The sequence below is a fragment of the Arachis ipaensis genome, chromosome B05, assembly GCF_000816755.2.
Source record: "Arachis ipaensis cultivar K30076 chromosome B05, Araip1.1, whole genome shotgun sequence".
Classification (NCBI taxonomy): domain Eukaryota; kingdom Viridiplantae; phylum Streptophyta; class Magnoliopsida; order Fabales; family Fabaceae; genus Arachis; species Arachis ipaensis.
Genome location: NC_029789.2, coordinates 125,005,324 through 125,022,632, shown reverse-complemented (window position 1 = coordinate 125,022,632; position 17,309 = coordinate 125,005,324). Strand labels below are relative to the sequence as shown.

General features: G+C 34.0%; 1 protein-coding gene and 1 long non-coding RNA gene across 2 annotated transcripts; one reads left to right on the top strand and one right to left on the bottom strand.

Moving 5' to 3' along the window:
- On the top strand, window positions 1,595–11,710 carry LOC107639892. The gene is given in 10 exon segments (XM_021124424.1): window positions 1,595–4,321; window positions 4,406–4,885; window positions 4,994–5,074; window positions 5,459–5,517; window positions 5,726–5,784; window positions 5,891–6,329; window positions 6,452–7,374; window positions 7,504–8,721; window positions 9,574–10,534; window positions 10,673–11,710. Coding segments are annotated over 6 exon segments (4,149 nt in total). The 5' UTR covers window positions 1,595–4,321; window positions 4,406–4,885; window positions 4,994–5,074; window positions 5,459–5,517; window positions 5,726–5,780; the 3' UTR covers window positions 11,277–11,710.
- Window positions 12,495–13,376, bottom strand: LOC107644036. Its single transcript, XR_001621174.2, has 3 exons — window positions 12,967–13,376; window positions 12,733–12,830; window positions 12,495–12,587 (listed from the first exon to the last, which is right to left on the bottom strand). It is a non-coding gene; the product is annotated as an uncharacterized LOC107644036 (long non-coding RNA).

The following is a 17,309-nucleotide window of genomic DNA, read 5'->3' as shown; positions in this document are numbered from 1 at the left end:
TTTCAATTTCATTCAAGACTACAAAATCCTTTCATTGGCAAGAGGCAGTTATGAGTATACATTTATATAAATTCCATGAAACTCAAATTAGTTAGTGACAAACCAACACTCTGTTCTGTCTCACTTAAAGGGTTTTGTAAAAACTTTACAAATTGTGTTTCCATAATGAGTGACTCTTCACTAATGTGTATTAAACTTCCACATCTAGCTGACGAGCTTATATGGAGGATCATTGCAAAAACAGATCCCAAGACGGCTGGGAGGTGCAGGAGCTTGAGCAGGGGTTGGAACTTCAAACTTTGCACACCATTGTTCTTGAACGAACACTTTAGAGAAAATAAGGATTGCAACAGGAGTGTCATCATCGGGATCGGTTACCCCCCAAATGATGAAAACTCTATATGGTTTGTAAGAGCTTTTCTGGACTCTGGTCATCAAGTACAATTCGATGTACCCGTAGACATCAACCAGTATGGGTTTTACGCATTAATCGGTTCCGACTATGGAAATGTTTGCTTGAGGATTTCAATGGGTGGCCTAAACTCACACCTACTTATTTGGAACCCTCTCACCCGTAAGAGGCGATATGCAAGAGACGAAGCCAGCACGCACGCCGGTCACGCTTTGTCGCTTTATGCATTTGGGTTCTTGCATGACACGGTAGAGTATCGGATTATCCATGCTTATAAGAAGTTTTATTCTCAAACAACTCTTTCTTGGTCTTTGTATACATCATTTGAAAGGGATTGGACTCATTCTGGGACCTTTGAAACCAGTGTGCAGAAGATCGGTCCTAAGTATGTTATAAATGAAGGAGTTTTTTACTGGATAGGGTGGGCAGGACCTAATTTAGCGGATGCAGACTCAATAGTTACTTTCAACCTTCTTCAGAGGATGTTTCATGAAGCTGTCATTCCCGTTCAAGTGAAATCTGATTACCACGCATTGACCAATTTCAATGATGGTGTTGGTTTTGTAACATATCATAACATTGGGTTCACAAGGCAGGTTATGGTTTGGCAACTGAAAAGTGATTGGGATTCAAATCTCAATTGGGAGAAGATGAGCAGGGTGTCTGGATTTGGCATTCCATATACTCCATCCCTTTTTGTTGGCAAGGACATAATATTAGTTTTGGAAGCTAGAAGTGGCCATGGCTGTTCAAATGACTCAGAAGCAATTGATGTTATTCTTTCAAGGCTTAGGTACATGGAGGGTAGAAGAGAGAATTTGGTCTACCGCACTTGGCACGATCATGTCAATGTAAAAACAATCACACTCCATTCTGAAGGGCTCTTCATGGTTTAATATCCAATTGTGATGTTTGGTTAATTTATCATTCTGAAAGTTATGTTGTTCTATCTATTAGGTGTTGTCAAAGTTGTTATTATAGCAGTATGTTCCTAGGCATGAAAATGTCTAAGCTTAATTAGGGTTTATGAATTTATGTCTAATGTATTTTTAAATTTTGTTGTTGTACTTGCATTACCTCAATTAGGTATTGGGTAGATGAACAATACCGCTGAGGTGTTATGCAAAAGTATCCTGTAAAATTTTTATATTTTTTATAAATGTCTATCAGTGAACTACTTATCTAAATATGAAGTAATTCTACTGATGATAACTACCATGAAAGTGTGTAACCATCTACCATCACATGTTAATGCAAGCTAATAATGAAACAAATAAAGAATAGTGCATATTAGCACATATATCATATTGCCTAAAGCCAAAAAGGCTGAAAATCTCAAGAATTATGATAAATAAGATGTTATAATCAACTTATTAGAATAATAGATATAAATAGAGTTTAAGTGATATGACAATCAACGTTGTGTTAATTTTTAAAAATTAAAATTCAATTAGATTAAGATACATAAAAAAAGAAGTTGACACATGGGGTTTTTCAAGTGTAGCTCAAGTTAAACAAAGATATTCAGATTAACGAGACACCAGTGGTTGACTGAAACACATGACTATCTTAATATTGACCACATAAAATGAGGGTTATCCATAATAAGTACATGAAAGAAATTATTTAGGACTGAATGAAGAGAAATTATTTGAAAAATATAGAGTTGTGGTCTAACATAATGCATGACCTTAGGTTTGCAATAGCACCAGTTCATAGACAACACACATAATGGTAGTATTGAGCTCATTATTCTAAACTTACACATGAAAGAGCTTGGTCTGCCACACAAAATTGAAAAAAATAATTTCCTACTACCTCAAAAAGACTTAAGCAACAAGATGGAGACTGAATATGTGAAAATTGCACATATGTAACATGAGATAGTCTTCACACCACCATTTTCCAGTTAAGTGATGGGTAGTCAAACCAAATCAGACCAGAAGAAGATTAGTGTTCATATTTCGAATGAAAAATGTGTAGATAGCATAGGTTGCAGGTTCCCTTTGGAAGAGATCCAAAACCGTTCAGATTTAAATACTCAAGGTAAAACTTTTTATTAAAAATTTAAACCAGCAAATGAGTCTTGCCATACTACAAATTGCCATCAAATGCAACAGCCACTTTCATCAGAGTCATGTCGTATTCAAAAGTGTAAATAATTATGTCTTCATTTTTACATGGAAGTAGTAGCTAAATCCAAGTACTTTTAGTCATTCACTTATGCATAATATTATTCAGATTCACTATATTTTCTTAACTGTATGAGATGTACAGTTGAAGAAAGTTCTGGCTTATCAAATAATAAGAGAAAGGTCGATGAATACTGGAATAGTCATTGGACAAGTATGGCAAACACGACAGTTAGCAGTTTTGTAACAGCAGAAATAAATCACCACTATGGGCTCAAGGACTCTTCACCTACAGGTATGTATTTATTGAAAGTTTAGCTGTGAATAAGAAGTTTTACCAACTTTAGAAATGACACGTGAAAAGGAGTATTCATCCATAATATGCAAGCATATAAATAATTATAAAAGCCATAATGGGATCAATATGAGAAGAGCTGTTATGAGGTTAGAAATGACCGTTGCAGATATGGGACCAATTGCACAGACAATGTTAGTGGGAGAATCACCCAACACTATACATAGCACAAATAAAATCTCTCACAGAGTAAGTACTACGAATGTCGAGGCTATCTACATTGATAGGAATTACAGAATAAATACAAGGGAGGAATGTCAAGTTTTGGGAAACAATCGGCTAGCACAAGGTACAACATTAACTGGATGAAACCATATTATTCAGATTCAGTCGTTACCATTACTTTCACCATGAACAACTAATGGGGCAACATGTTTACATCATCAGATCTCGGGAGGCATTTTAGGATGGAACAGACATTGAAATTAGTGAAGAAAAGAAAGTGCTAAGGAGTTGCTCACCATCAAGGTAAACTTACAAAGAAATTTAATTTACTAAAGTCGATGAAGTGATGTTTTCATCAAAGTGTTGCATATGAGTTATATGGTTCAATTTAGATAAATCGATTAGGATAAATCATAAATAGAATGTTATACCAAAATATGGTTCATAACTCACAGAAAATAGCATTAACCTCTTAGTTGATGCATAAAACTTACACTTTTTGATAAGATGTTTATAAAATTTTCTACAATCTTTTCAATAATGTTTACAAGTCCCTTAACAGATGGATTGACCAACAAATCTACTTTATCGCTTAATGTAATCAATGGACAGTAACATATTCAAGTTAGTGTGTATGTGTGTGTGTATAGAATAGAAGAGGATATGTGTTATTCACCAATCAAGATAAAATTACTATAAAAAATATTTTACTAAACTCAAGATGCATAACCACTAATGAGAACATATAAGGAGAGTATAGCATATATAAGTTATATTGTACATTTTTTTACTAAGGGATTAGGTTAAATCAAACGCATACATTTATAATGAAGTAGATTCCAAAAAGCATAGGAAATAGCATTAACTTCTTAGTCTATGCTTAAATTGACACATGTTCATTCATTTTATGCAGCATCTCTAATAGCTAATACAAGTTTCCTAACCGAGGGATTGAGCTAACAAATGTGCTCCATCGGTTCAGGTAATTAATAAACTGAAATAAAAAATCTAGATTAGTGTATATAAGCATAATAGTTGAAAATACATTGATTTGTGCAGGGAATATAATGTGTGTGGAAGAAGATTATAGAATATTCAGTTCAGAAGATAAGGAAAATCATTTACAGGGCGTGCCATGTGGAATGTGTATGGAGCAACAAGATTTGAATGGGAGCTTGCAAAACTATATACAAACCAATGATTGTACTAATTTGCGGCTAGAAAATAATTTTGGTATACAATCTATGCCATCAAGAGGTAAGTCTATTCTATTTTAAATAATCAGATTTGCTAAAGTATAATGCTCTTTCTAAGATATAAAGAAATAAAATTCTTGAGTAGATGCAACAAGACTTGCTAGGAATGAAAGAGTACTCAAACTAGCTAACAAAAAGTTGGCCAAAGTAGCTCAGACACAAACAGGTAAAGATTATTTGTTTAGATATCTAATTTCAATCACTACACTTACTTTGTGTTGACAATTAAACAATCTTATAGTTGCCTAACAATGATTACATATAAGCATATTAAATGGTGTATTTTTTTATTTTATTCGTTGTAGGGACAAACTCTTCAATTACAGTGGATAGAACAGTGTCGGGCTACACTTCTGCTCAAGGTAACACACAATAACTAAAATGTGGGTCAAAGTTATAAATTCAGATATTTTTATAAACACATATGAATTATAAGAATCAAGTGATAACAGAAAGGGTGCACATACAGGGGAGTCATTGTCAGAGTCACTTATTGATAAAGCAGTTTTAGTCGACCTCATTAATACATCAACTGATGGCATACAATGGAACATGCTAATACAAGGTGAATAGAGAAAAAATATACACTTTTATCTTTTCAAGCATCAGCTATCAAATAGTTATCTATAGTGATTTATTAAATATAAATTTGACTGCATATTACATGTAATAGAGGAAAGGAGAGCTGCTAGAAGGGATAGAAGGCAAAAAATGCAAAGAAGAAGACAAATTGAAGATTCACCTATCGAGCTAGGTGTGCAAATATATCTTTATGTTATGTTGATTCGACTGGATGTGGTGCAGTCATTAATAATTTTTGCGGTGAAACATTTCATGACTAGATTAGTAGTAGTTAAGAGTATTTGTTAGAACTGATTATATATAATCTAAGCAAGTTTTTCGTTGTGGATTGGAATGTTTTTGTTCATGAATACTATACTAGGCAGAGGTAACATTGGGTCGAAGCAATGCTAATCAACATAGTTTCCAAAGTTATTCAGTGCTACAACATAAATTGATACAGGCTTTATTTATATCCAATGTATGCTTTATTTATATCCAATGTATGAATGGATTGAGTCACAATTTTAGGTGTTTAAGTAATTTGACCACATAAATTTTGGGTGAAAATTTGCAGGAATTTCAGGAACACAAAGAACTATGCCAGCTGAAAAAATGATTGCACCAGAAAGAGTGGTATGTAGTTAACATTTGAGTGATATGATTTTCTAAGGCTTCATAATGTGTCCACTTAAGACAGTTTTTATCCAGACATATGTTACAATCAATCGTGGATTGCTTAATTAATTTTATCGAATTATACTAATGGTTAACATATAAAACACTAGATATTTGTTCTTTGCATGCACCATAAAATTTTGAAACTCACACACTGTTCTGTCAGGTAAAAAAAATCCAAAAGGGCCAACGGAGACGTGTCTGCCATTGAACAACATAATATGGGTACGATTCAATTAAAGGTTTTTAAATAAGTAGGTCAATTGAACTACAAATATTAAGCACCATATCATAATTACGTATGAGTGCTAAATATTCTATACCAATGCAGAATACATGCACATGGGGAGCGCATTTTATGAGTGTGAACACTGCAATGCTCTTTTTTGGTATGATGAGAGGGCAAACAAAAGCTACAACTCAATTGAACCAAAATTCAAATTATGTTGTAATGGAGGAAAGCTTCAAGTTCCACAACTACAAGAAGCCCCCAAAGTGCTATATGAGTTGTTGTTCAATAATAGTACAAAGAGCAAGCATTTCCGAGATAATATAAGATCTTATAATGGCATGTTCCAATTTACATCAATGGGTGCGAAGATAGACCGTGGTGTAACTACTTCTAGAGGCCCACCAACATTTATTCTTTCCGGTGAGAACTATCACCTAATGGGTAGTCTAATACCACCAGAAGGAAACTACCCCAAATTTGCACAACTGTATGTCTTTGATACCCAGAATGAGGTTCAAAATCGCATGGCCGCTATTTGGTAAGTAGCACAACCATAATATCATACTGTTGGTGTATTTTATTTAGAACGTCTAAAAATAACTGTTAAAAAGTATTGATCGCACTGATTTCTCTTTCTGATTATATCATACGTATATGTAGGGGTGAAAAGAACAAAGAGATACACGAAGATATTGTTAGAGACTTAAAAAAGATGTTGGATGAAAACAACGTATTGGTGAAGGCGTTTCGTATGGCCAGAGAGTCAGTCGCCAAAGATGCAAATACCACAATCAAGCTTAGGCTATTAGGGAAGCGAGGAAAGGATGGTAGAAGATACAATTTGCGTTCGACAAATGAGGTTGCAGCACTAATTGTTGATGATTTTGATATATACAAGACAGATAGAGACATCGTGGTTGAAACACAAACTGGAAAACTACAAAGGATCAATCAACTCAATCCGGCTTACCTAAGATTACAGTATCCTTTGTTATTTCCCTATGGAGAGGACGGTTACAAGGAAGATATACCACTTAATAACCGTAATCAAAATGCTGGTAAAGGGCGTCAGGAAGTATCAATGAGAGAATTTTTCGCATTTAGAATACAAGAAATGTTAGCAGATGGATCTCCCTTGCTATACTCTAGGCGATTGTTCCAACAGTTTTTGGTCGATGGGTACTCAATGATTGAATCGTCGCGACTAAACTTTATACGACTAGACCAGGAGAAATTTAGATGTGAGATGTACAAAGGAATAAAGGAAGCAGTTCTTAGTGGGGAAACAACACCATCATCGCGTGGCAAATGTATTATACTACCATCATCATTCACAGGGGGTCCAAGGTATATGATTCAAAACTACCAAGACGCAAAGGCGATATGTAAGGTTGTTGGTTATCCAGATCTATTCATTACCTTCACATGCAATCCCAAGTGGCCCGAGGTCGAAGAGTTTATTAAGAATAGAGAATTAAATCCAGAGGATAGACCAGACATAGTTTGCAGGGCATTCAAGGCTAAATTGGATTTATTGATTAAAGATATAAGAGTGAACACGATTTTTGGAAGAGTTTCTGTAGGTAATTTAGTTAAGTACATCTTTATGATACCATAAGATAAGGAATTAAATACAAATTTTTTTCATATTCCATTGTCTATGTTATCATGTTTATTAGGTCGAACTGATACATGAAATATCACTATTGCAGTTGTGTATACAATTGAATTCCAGAAACGTGGACTACCACACGCACATATACTTTTGTTCTTACATAAGGATGACAAGTATTCGACAGCCGAGGATATTGACAAAATAATATCAGCTGAGATACCGGATAAGGAACTAGATCCTGAATACTTTGAAGCGGTACAGAAGCATATGATACATGGACCATGCGGGTTGGCTAGGAAAGATTCACCATGCATGGAAAATGGTAAATGTATTCGTCACTTTCCCAAGAGATTTCTCGAGCACACAATTGTCGATGATGATGGTTATCCGATTTATAGACGCAGGGAAGATGGAAGAACTATCAACAAGTTGGGAGTGGATCTTGATAACCGTTTTGTGGTTCCTCACAACAGGCTACTGCTTATGAGGTATGGGGCTCACATAAATGTTGAGTGGTGTAACCAATCAAGATCAATTAAGTATTTGTTCAAATATGTCAACAAAGGTCATGATCGTGTGACAGCTTCATTCTATAAGAGTGCCACAGAGAGTGCTGAACTAAATGAATATGACGAGGTGAGCATGTATTATGATTGTAGGTACATATCTCCATGTGAAGCAGCTTGGAGGATATTTGGTTTTAACATACATTATAGAGACCCATCGGTTGTGAGATTAGGGTTTCACTTACCCGATGAACAGAATATAATATTTAAAGACCATGAAAATCTAGATGATGTTATAAAACAAGCATCTGTGAAGGAGTCCATATTTTTAGGATGGTTTCAAGCAAACAAGGATTACACGGAAGCAAGGTCATTGACATATTCAGAGCTACCTACAAAGTTTGTGTGGAAGGCGAGTGAAAGGGTGTGGTTGCCTCAAAAAACACATTCTGTTATTGGAAGGATTTTCTATGTTCCTCTAGGATCAGGTGAGCGTTATTACCTAAGACTACTACTCAATTACGTCAGGAGACCAACTTCACATGAGGAGATCAGGTCTATAGATGGTGTTGTGTATTCAACATTCAAAGAGGCATGTTACGCATGTGGTCTGCTTGATGATGACAAGAAATATATCGATGCTTTAGAGGAAGCGAGTCATTGGGGATCAGGAACGTATTTGAGGAAACTTTTTGCAACACTGCTATTTTCCAATTCCATGGAATCACCGGAGCATGTTTGGGAAAAGACTTGGACTATTTTATACGATGACATACTTCATATACAGAGAAGATTACTTGACAATCCAGGTAACTAAGAGCTTATTTCAATCATTTCCCAGAATTTACTACATGACTAATATCCATGTTGCAGTTTTCCTGTTAATGCTTATAATATGAAAGCAAGTTAGATTATGAAAAGAATATTGACCTAAACTACTGGGTAGGAAAGAATGGTGATTGTCTACTGATGTGTTATATTATTATGGAGATATGTACTAGCACTTCTTAGTAGGTGAATTAGTTCATATATTTATATAGTTAGTCAAGGAATAGATGTAGGATGTCCTATTCGTAACCAGAAAAATAATATATAAATACTTCTATTCGGTCAAACAAAATAAACTATGTTAATCTATAAATAAGGTGATTATAAACGGACTATACAAACATAAATATTTAAGTATTAATTATAAAGGCCTAAATTTAGCCATATATGCATAAGTGATCCTTAGAATATTAGTAATATAGGCTTAAAATATCGACCTCAGCCTATTTCTATATTATTTCATTTGTTACCATGATAAATTTTTTATCAGATATACTGTGTGGTTTTAGATTTTTGCAACTTATTACATTAAATAAATCACATTAGGATATAACAAATGAACCAAAATGCGTAACATGATACTTATTAAGCCCATAGTTGTGTAGTGTATAGAAATTCTTTTGGGTTTACAATTCACAAGAATATCTATTACATATATATAGTTAACTTAGAATATTCTTTAACTGTTGATTAATTCAGGAAATTCTAATGTGTACTCTATTATCATATTAAGTTGCTCTATGTATCTTAACTTCATAAAATTATTAATTTATATTTAATTGAATGTGTTGATTATCATTCATTTGTATATTATTTGTTTTGCATGAACACAGAGTTAGTCCTTACTGATGTTGAGTTGAAGGAATTGACGCTGATTGAAATTGAGAAATTACTTAACTTTTTCAACAAGAGTCTTAAAGATTATCCACCAATGCCAATTCTAGATATGAGTCAGGTTAATAGTGGTCTTAATGTCGACGGGATGAATAGGTTAATTTGTGACGAGCTCCGATACGATAGAAGACAGTTGGCTATAGAGCATGCAACTTACATGCGACACCTAACTGATGAGCAAATAGTTGTCTACCAAAAAGTCATGGAGGCAGTTCAGAATGGCAACGGTGGAGTATTCTTTCTGTATGGTTACGGGGGGACTGGAAAAACCTTTGTTTGGAAGACATTAGCATCTGCATTGAGATCAAGGTCACAACTTGTGCTTACTGTTGCTTCAAGTGGGATTGCATCTCTACTATTACCCGGTGGTCGAACAGCACATTCACGTTTTGCAACCCCACTAAACTTAGATGAATTCTCAACTTGCAACATAAAGCAAGGTAGCGCATTGGCTGAGCTATTAATTAAAACAAAGCTAATCATTTGGGATGAGGCCCCCATGGTGAATAGATTCTGTATTAAAGCTCTTGATAGGACTATGCGTGACATTTTATGATTCAGGAATCCAAACAACTTTGACCAACCATTTGGAGGGAAGACAGTTGTGTTTGGAGGAGACTTCCGACAGATTCTCCCAGTTATCCCTAAGGGAACTAGACAAGAGGTTGTTAACGCAACTATAAACTCCTCATACATTTGGAATAATTGCAAGCTGTTGACATTGACAAAAAACATGAGGTTGAAGGCAACTGACTCTAGCACAAGGTCATCTGAGCTAAAAGAATTCGCTGATTGGATACTTGGTATTGGTGATGGTAGTCATGGAACACCAGGGGATGTGTGTGACAAGATTGAGATCCCTGATGACATCCTGGTTAAAGATTGGGATGACCCGATAGAGGTAATATGCAAAGTAACTTATCTAGAACTTTTTTTAGGAAAAAATATTGATGATCACATTTAAGATCGGGCAATACTTGCTCCAACTTTGCAATTAGTTGATGAAATAAATAATTACATGATGAGCTTAAATCCTATTGAAGCACAAATGTATTATAGCTCAGACAAGGCATGCCCAACAGAGACCAACAATGACTTATTGGCATCTATACACACACCTGAATTCCTAAACACAATCAAATGTTCTGGAGTTCCAAATCATGAGTTGACTTTAAAGGTTGGAACCCCTATAATGTTGTTAAGGAATATCGACCACTCAGCAGGTTTGTGCAATGGTACACGATTAGTGGTCACCAATCTTGGTAAGCAAATCATAGAAGCACGCAGCAGCGTCGGAAAAAACAAAGGCCAGAAAGTCTTTATTCCTAGGATAACCCTAAGTCCATCCGATCATCGAATGCCATTCAAGTTTCAACGTAGACAATTTCCTATAATGGTATCGTATGCAATGACTATAAACAAAAGCCAAGGCCAATCACTTTCAAAAGTTGGCTTGATTCTGAAAAAACCGATTTTTACTCACGGACAGCTGTATGTGGCAGCATCTAGGGTCACAAATAGGCAAGGGTTGAAGATATTGTTATGTCACGATTATGATAACCAAACAACAACAGATAATGTCGTGTTCAAAGAAGTATTTATTTTGAAAGATCAAGCACTAGCCATACCATCATATGTTTGAGGAATGTGTTCTGGAGGTATTAATCTTAAGCTGCGTCAGGAACAGGTACTGAGTTTTATTTAGTTTTGAGCATTTTATTTTCTCCACATAAATACACATTGACTTTAAAGGAATTTTCATATAATTTTACCAAATTCAATCATTAAACTATTGCCAACTAAGCATAAGAGTTATAGATCACACGAGTCTTAAGATGTTAACACAGATCACAAAGGGATAGAATTAATTTAAATGCAATTTATAATCGAATTTGGTCATGCACATTGGTAAAACAACAGTCTTAATCCAACAAAAAGATTTGTATTTTTAAACAATCTTACTTGCATTTGAGGGAAGAGACCATTTTTCCATTTTGATTGCGCCCAACATTAACTTAGGATGAAGCCGGCTGTGGTTTTGATTTGTCAATGAATTAAACATTGTATTATTGCAATATCTGGAAGTTGAAGATAATGGATATTTTAATTAGTTGTAGATCAAAATATAAGACATTAAATAGCTAATTGCTGCACAATTAAAGAAATTTGACAGCGAAGAAAAATAAATAGAACACAGGGCCCAATATTATGCTCACTCAAGTTCAGTAATCAGTACAAATATTTACACTTGACTATTAAGGGAAGAATAATAAATAGAGAAAAAAAGAGAGGGTATTTGGCAACTCAACTATAACTGATTAGTTTGGTCTCTAACTTATTTGACATTAATTTAGTGGCCTAATTTAGTTTGGTCAAGAACTAATTTAGTTTGATAGAAAAAAATAGAAAAAATTAATTATTTTGATTCATATCATTCTTAATAAAATGCATGTTACCTCTTTGAAATTTTCAATTTAGATAGAGGAAATGAAAATATGCCATTGTGAATTTATTTTCAAAAGTTTTTCTGATTGACTATACCCATCAATTTTCTGCACTGTTGGGCTACCATCTACATCTACAAATAGAAAAAAAATAGCATTGGCATCACATAAAAATGATAAATTCAACCCCCTCCTCCCTTTGTTTTTTTTTTGAAAATTCCTTTTAGCTAGGTGAAGCACATGTATTATATGAAAGGATGCAGCCTAATAATAAAGAAGGGATAGGAGATTGAAGATATCGTAATATGTTATGATACAATTATAGTATATAGTATATAATAATATATATAGTAGTGATTGAGCAACATGATTGCATAAATTATTATCCTGTATTAAGTAGATGAAAGGTTTCATGCCTTAGGAGCACTTTTCAAGGGTTGAGTTCATTAGGCTTGATCCAAACTGTCAACATAAGGTGTAATTTGAAACACTTGCTATCTGCATATCACCTGTATTGATTAATTTAAAAATATTCTTAATTTATGATAATGAAACAGAGATAGCTATTAAAAGGGGAAAAATGGCGTTTGTAATGTTATGTTAATATACATAGATTAATTGGTAACATAAAAGCATTGAAAGAGTCCTCCATACCAAATTTATTTAGATTGGTAACCACATCTCTGGCCAAACAAGCTTTAGGTTAGCTAGAAACACCTTTCTCCCATAAATCACGATAATGTAATAGAGTCCTGTGAGAATCAATAACCAAATTGTTTAGGAGAACCTTAAAGTACATAATCAAGGGTATGATTCAATACATTATATGATAATTTGACTAATTTTTCTATGCTATGTGATAGTTGAAAAAACCAAAAATAAAATTACCTGGCAGGAAAAAGATTGTCAAATCAGCTTTTGGAGAAGAATAGAAGACGTGTTTAGTGATCATATTCAAGGAATAATTGCAGAAAACACATAAGCAAACTAATGTTGAATGCGAGTGCGTGATAGATCTGCAAGATAATGGCCAATATGATGGAGCTGCTTATTTTTGTTTCCTTCTTTTGGGAATTCTTCATAGTGGCACATGAACAGACAGAGAATTTTTTTATGCTGCTTATGTGTACTTCATTTTTTTGGGGATTCTTCACCGTGGCAGATGAATAGACAAAGAATTTTTAGATGCTACTTATTAATGCTTCATTTTTTTTTAATTTTTCACAGTGGAAGATGGAGAGACCAGGAAGTTTTTTGATGTACTGTGTATGGTGTATTTGAAATTAAAGCCGTTAAAGCAGAACAGTGGTAGGTGGAGGCGAAGTTATACTTATAACCACCAAGCCTCTGTTGTTACGAAAATAGTCTTTATTGTCTTTTGAATTAAAATTTTTATTTATTTTAATCAGGTTAAACTACTTTATTCTATTTTAGTAAGATTTTTACCAAACAAATCAAATAAAAAGATGGTGAATAAATTGAGGACATTATAACGGGGTATAATATATTTTATTTAAAGAAGTGTTATTAATAATAATTATTTATTCGGTAGTACAACAAAAATGTTTTTTTATTCTTATTTGAAATTACAATAAAAATGTATTTGAATAAAATTCAAGTCTCCGCAAATTTAGAACAGATCATCATTTTAAAATGTAAATATGGGCCGGGCCTGAAAGTTATTACATTATTATTGGACATTTTGTAAAAGAAAAGATGGAAATTTACAATGAATTTTTACAAATTTACCTACTTATAAGGTACAGCTATAAAAAACGATATATTGGTAACAACAAATTTAAACAATAGATCTACATTTGGCCCGGACGTAGCCCGGGTACTTACACTAGTTTAATATACAATCATGTTGGTATATAATAAAATTAACTATTAAAATTAACCATCAAAATAAAATATATATTACAATATAAAATATACATTAAAAATAAATTAAATTACACATATATTTATATATAAATATATAATAATTAATTTTAATGATTAATTTTAATATATAAATAATATTTTTACTTAGTCTAACGAACTATACATACCAGTGAAAAATAAATAAATACCTTTTTAATTAAAACTAATTTTATATATCAATAGCATGATTTTTATTGTTATTTTTGTTTAGTTTTATTTTTTTGATGTTAAGCAATTGTCAATTAACAAATTTTGACAATATTTTAATTACTACTTTTTTGCCACCAATAATAACTAATATCAATAATAACTTACTGTTAATTTTTGTTACAATTATTGACGGTGAAAAAAATATACTACGAGATAATTTCATTTATAATGACTATTGTAGAAAACATTTTTTTTTTGTGACGGTTAAGAATAACGTCATTTCTCAGTGGTAGTGTTTTTTTTCAATTTTGTTTTTCTTTCTAAAACATACTGATTTTGTAACGACTAAAACAATGCAAACGACTAAAACTGAAAGAGCATTGAAAGGTGTAAAAGAAGGTGAGAAAGCTGTGACAATAGTTCTTCCTGGTATTCCACCAGCAACCTTTTTCTCTCTCACTTCAAAAGGATCTATCTTAGAGAAATTAAGGCCTTTCTTTGAGAGCGGCAAGGTCAAGCCAATTCTGGATCCTCTTACTCCAGTGCCATTTTCTCAAGTCATTCATGCTCTTTCTTTCATCCAAACTGCAAGAGCCACAGGAAAGGTGGTCGTTTATCCCATCCCATGAATATTATATAAGGATGTGTGTGGTGATAAATAATTAACTGAAGCTTCTTGCATTATTATATTAAAGAAATATTTGAGAATCATTAGAATTTATTTTTTTGTCATCATTTTTAATTATTAACTCAATTTCTTTAATTTAATAATTTAACAACATATTTTATCATATATTTTTAAATATTAATAGTTAATTAATGACAAAAAAAACAATAAATTATAATACTTTTAACATTTCTCCTTCTATTATTGTGTCATATGACCTTATCCTTTTCTATGTTCTTGGTTTCTATATATGCTGATAATTAAATGCTATCTTCTGTTAAACAATGATTGGTGATGACCAATATTCATGTATATGTTCATAAGATACACCATGGCCACTATGTTTAAAGGATAAAGAACTAAATCTGACCATAAAAGATTATAACTTTGATAAATTTAATTATAGAAGAGATAAAATTATCCAAATTCTAAATATCTATAAAAAAATTCTTTAATTGCCTTTTTATTCTAATCTAATCATTCTCAAACTCTAATCTTACATCATCTTTATTCTCCAATCTGATCCTCTTCACCAATACTCCCATCTTCATCAAATCCCTTTCTCTTCCTACAATCGTTACCACCTACCGTACCTCCTTTGAGAAGCTTTTGAGCTCTGCTACAATGGCTCGAACTCCAACAACAGCCGCAGAACAACAACCACTACTCATCATCTTCCATTGAGTCGCCTAGTCACAACTTGCTAAATATGCCAGTAGTCACTACAAGAAAAACGATGAATGCCATCGGATTAATCAAATAAATCCGTCGATAATCAATTTACCGGCAGATTTACTATCGTCCTAGGGTTGACAGTATAAACGTTGCCAGAAAACTGATTACCAGCAGATTTTTTTTGTTTGACGCTAATTACCGACAGATTTTCCGTCGATATTTTCAATAGATTTGTCGAGATTGAGTTGATAATTACTGTCGGATTAAATTTGACACCATTTTACATGTTTAGGCGTCAAGTTACTGGTTGGATTTATCCAACGGAAAATCTTATGGTAATATATTTTATTTTATTTTATTTTTTGGTAAAGTTAAGCCATAATTAGTAGTCAAATTAAAATTCTTGTTAACAAACTTGTTAGCAAAAATTTAAAATTAGTAGAAATCAATAAATTATTTTATCAAAATTAAATAGTTTGAATACAATAAAATGTCACAAAAGTAGAGTACAATGAAGTAGACAAACCAAAAAATAAAATCCTAACCCTAACAGATCCCACTAATCGTCGTCCTCGTGGTCCTCTACTGAGGCGGCGGAGTAGGGTCTGACGTCGGTTCCCCACCAGCAGCGTTGCCGCTGGAACCAGCAGTGTCACTGCCTCTAGTACCGTTGGCTACAGCATGCATCTGCTGGTTGTGCGGTCCCATCTGCTCTCGCAACCGATCGAGCTGCTCCAACTTCTTCGTTAGGTCCGAGCTGATAGCAACGCTACTCCCACGCGTGCAAGAAGGTCATTGTACCTTTGCTCAAACTGCTCTGCTTACCGGTGAAGCTCCTGTGTTAGCTTCTGCACATCCTCCCTCAAGTCGACAATTTCTTGGGGATTGGCAGGGCTAGTGGCAGAGGCAGAAAAAGCCGCCAACGCCGAGAAGAGGAGGCTACTAGCGAAGAATGACCCTAAACTAAAGTGGCATTTCTTGTGGGGCTCAGGGGCGGTCTCGCACCAAATCCTATCAGGATCTACGACTGAGGTCTTAGAATCGGCTTCGTCGTTCTCACTAGGAGGCTGAGATTGCTGGGTCGCAGCCACCAACCGTTGCGTGTAATCCTCATGTGTTACACACGGTGTGATTAGGATAATAGTTAATTGACTTGAAACAAAATAAATTTGAAACCTAGCATTAATTTAAACTCACATAATGGGTCGCAGACCGCTTGTCAGCAAATCTCTCCTTGTTGGCCTTCAAAGTATGGGTATACTTAAAGGTCTTCACCAGTGTCACCTCACAGTCCAATAACTTTGAATACAAATAAATATATCAACCAATAAAATAAATGAACAAATTAACTAACTAATTCAAGTAACTACTAAAAAAAATTAAACAATGACAAAATTCTTACCAGTTTGCTCTTCGTCTTCATGAACGTCACCGACCCACCCGTATACTTTGACGATTTGGGCAAAGCCCTGTTAGCAACATTTGTCAGACGGCGACGCTTGAACCCCTCATCATTGTTAAAATAGGCCTCCAGATCCTTCTTGATGGCTGGATGGATCCACGACGTTAGGTGGTTGCGCCCCTTACGAACGTCGCTCATCATCTGCTGAAGTCATCTAGCTGCCCAGTGGTCGTAGATCTTTGTGATCATCAGATTATGTTCTACATCCCATATGAATTTTAACTGCACAAAGTGATTTAACAACATTAGTTAGTCGGAATAAAATACAGTTCAAATATAGTTAATTAATTCAACATCATTGAGTTTCTACCGTCCACTTCTGAAACCATTGATCTGTGGTCTCAGCCGGGA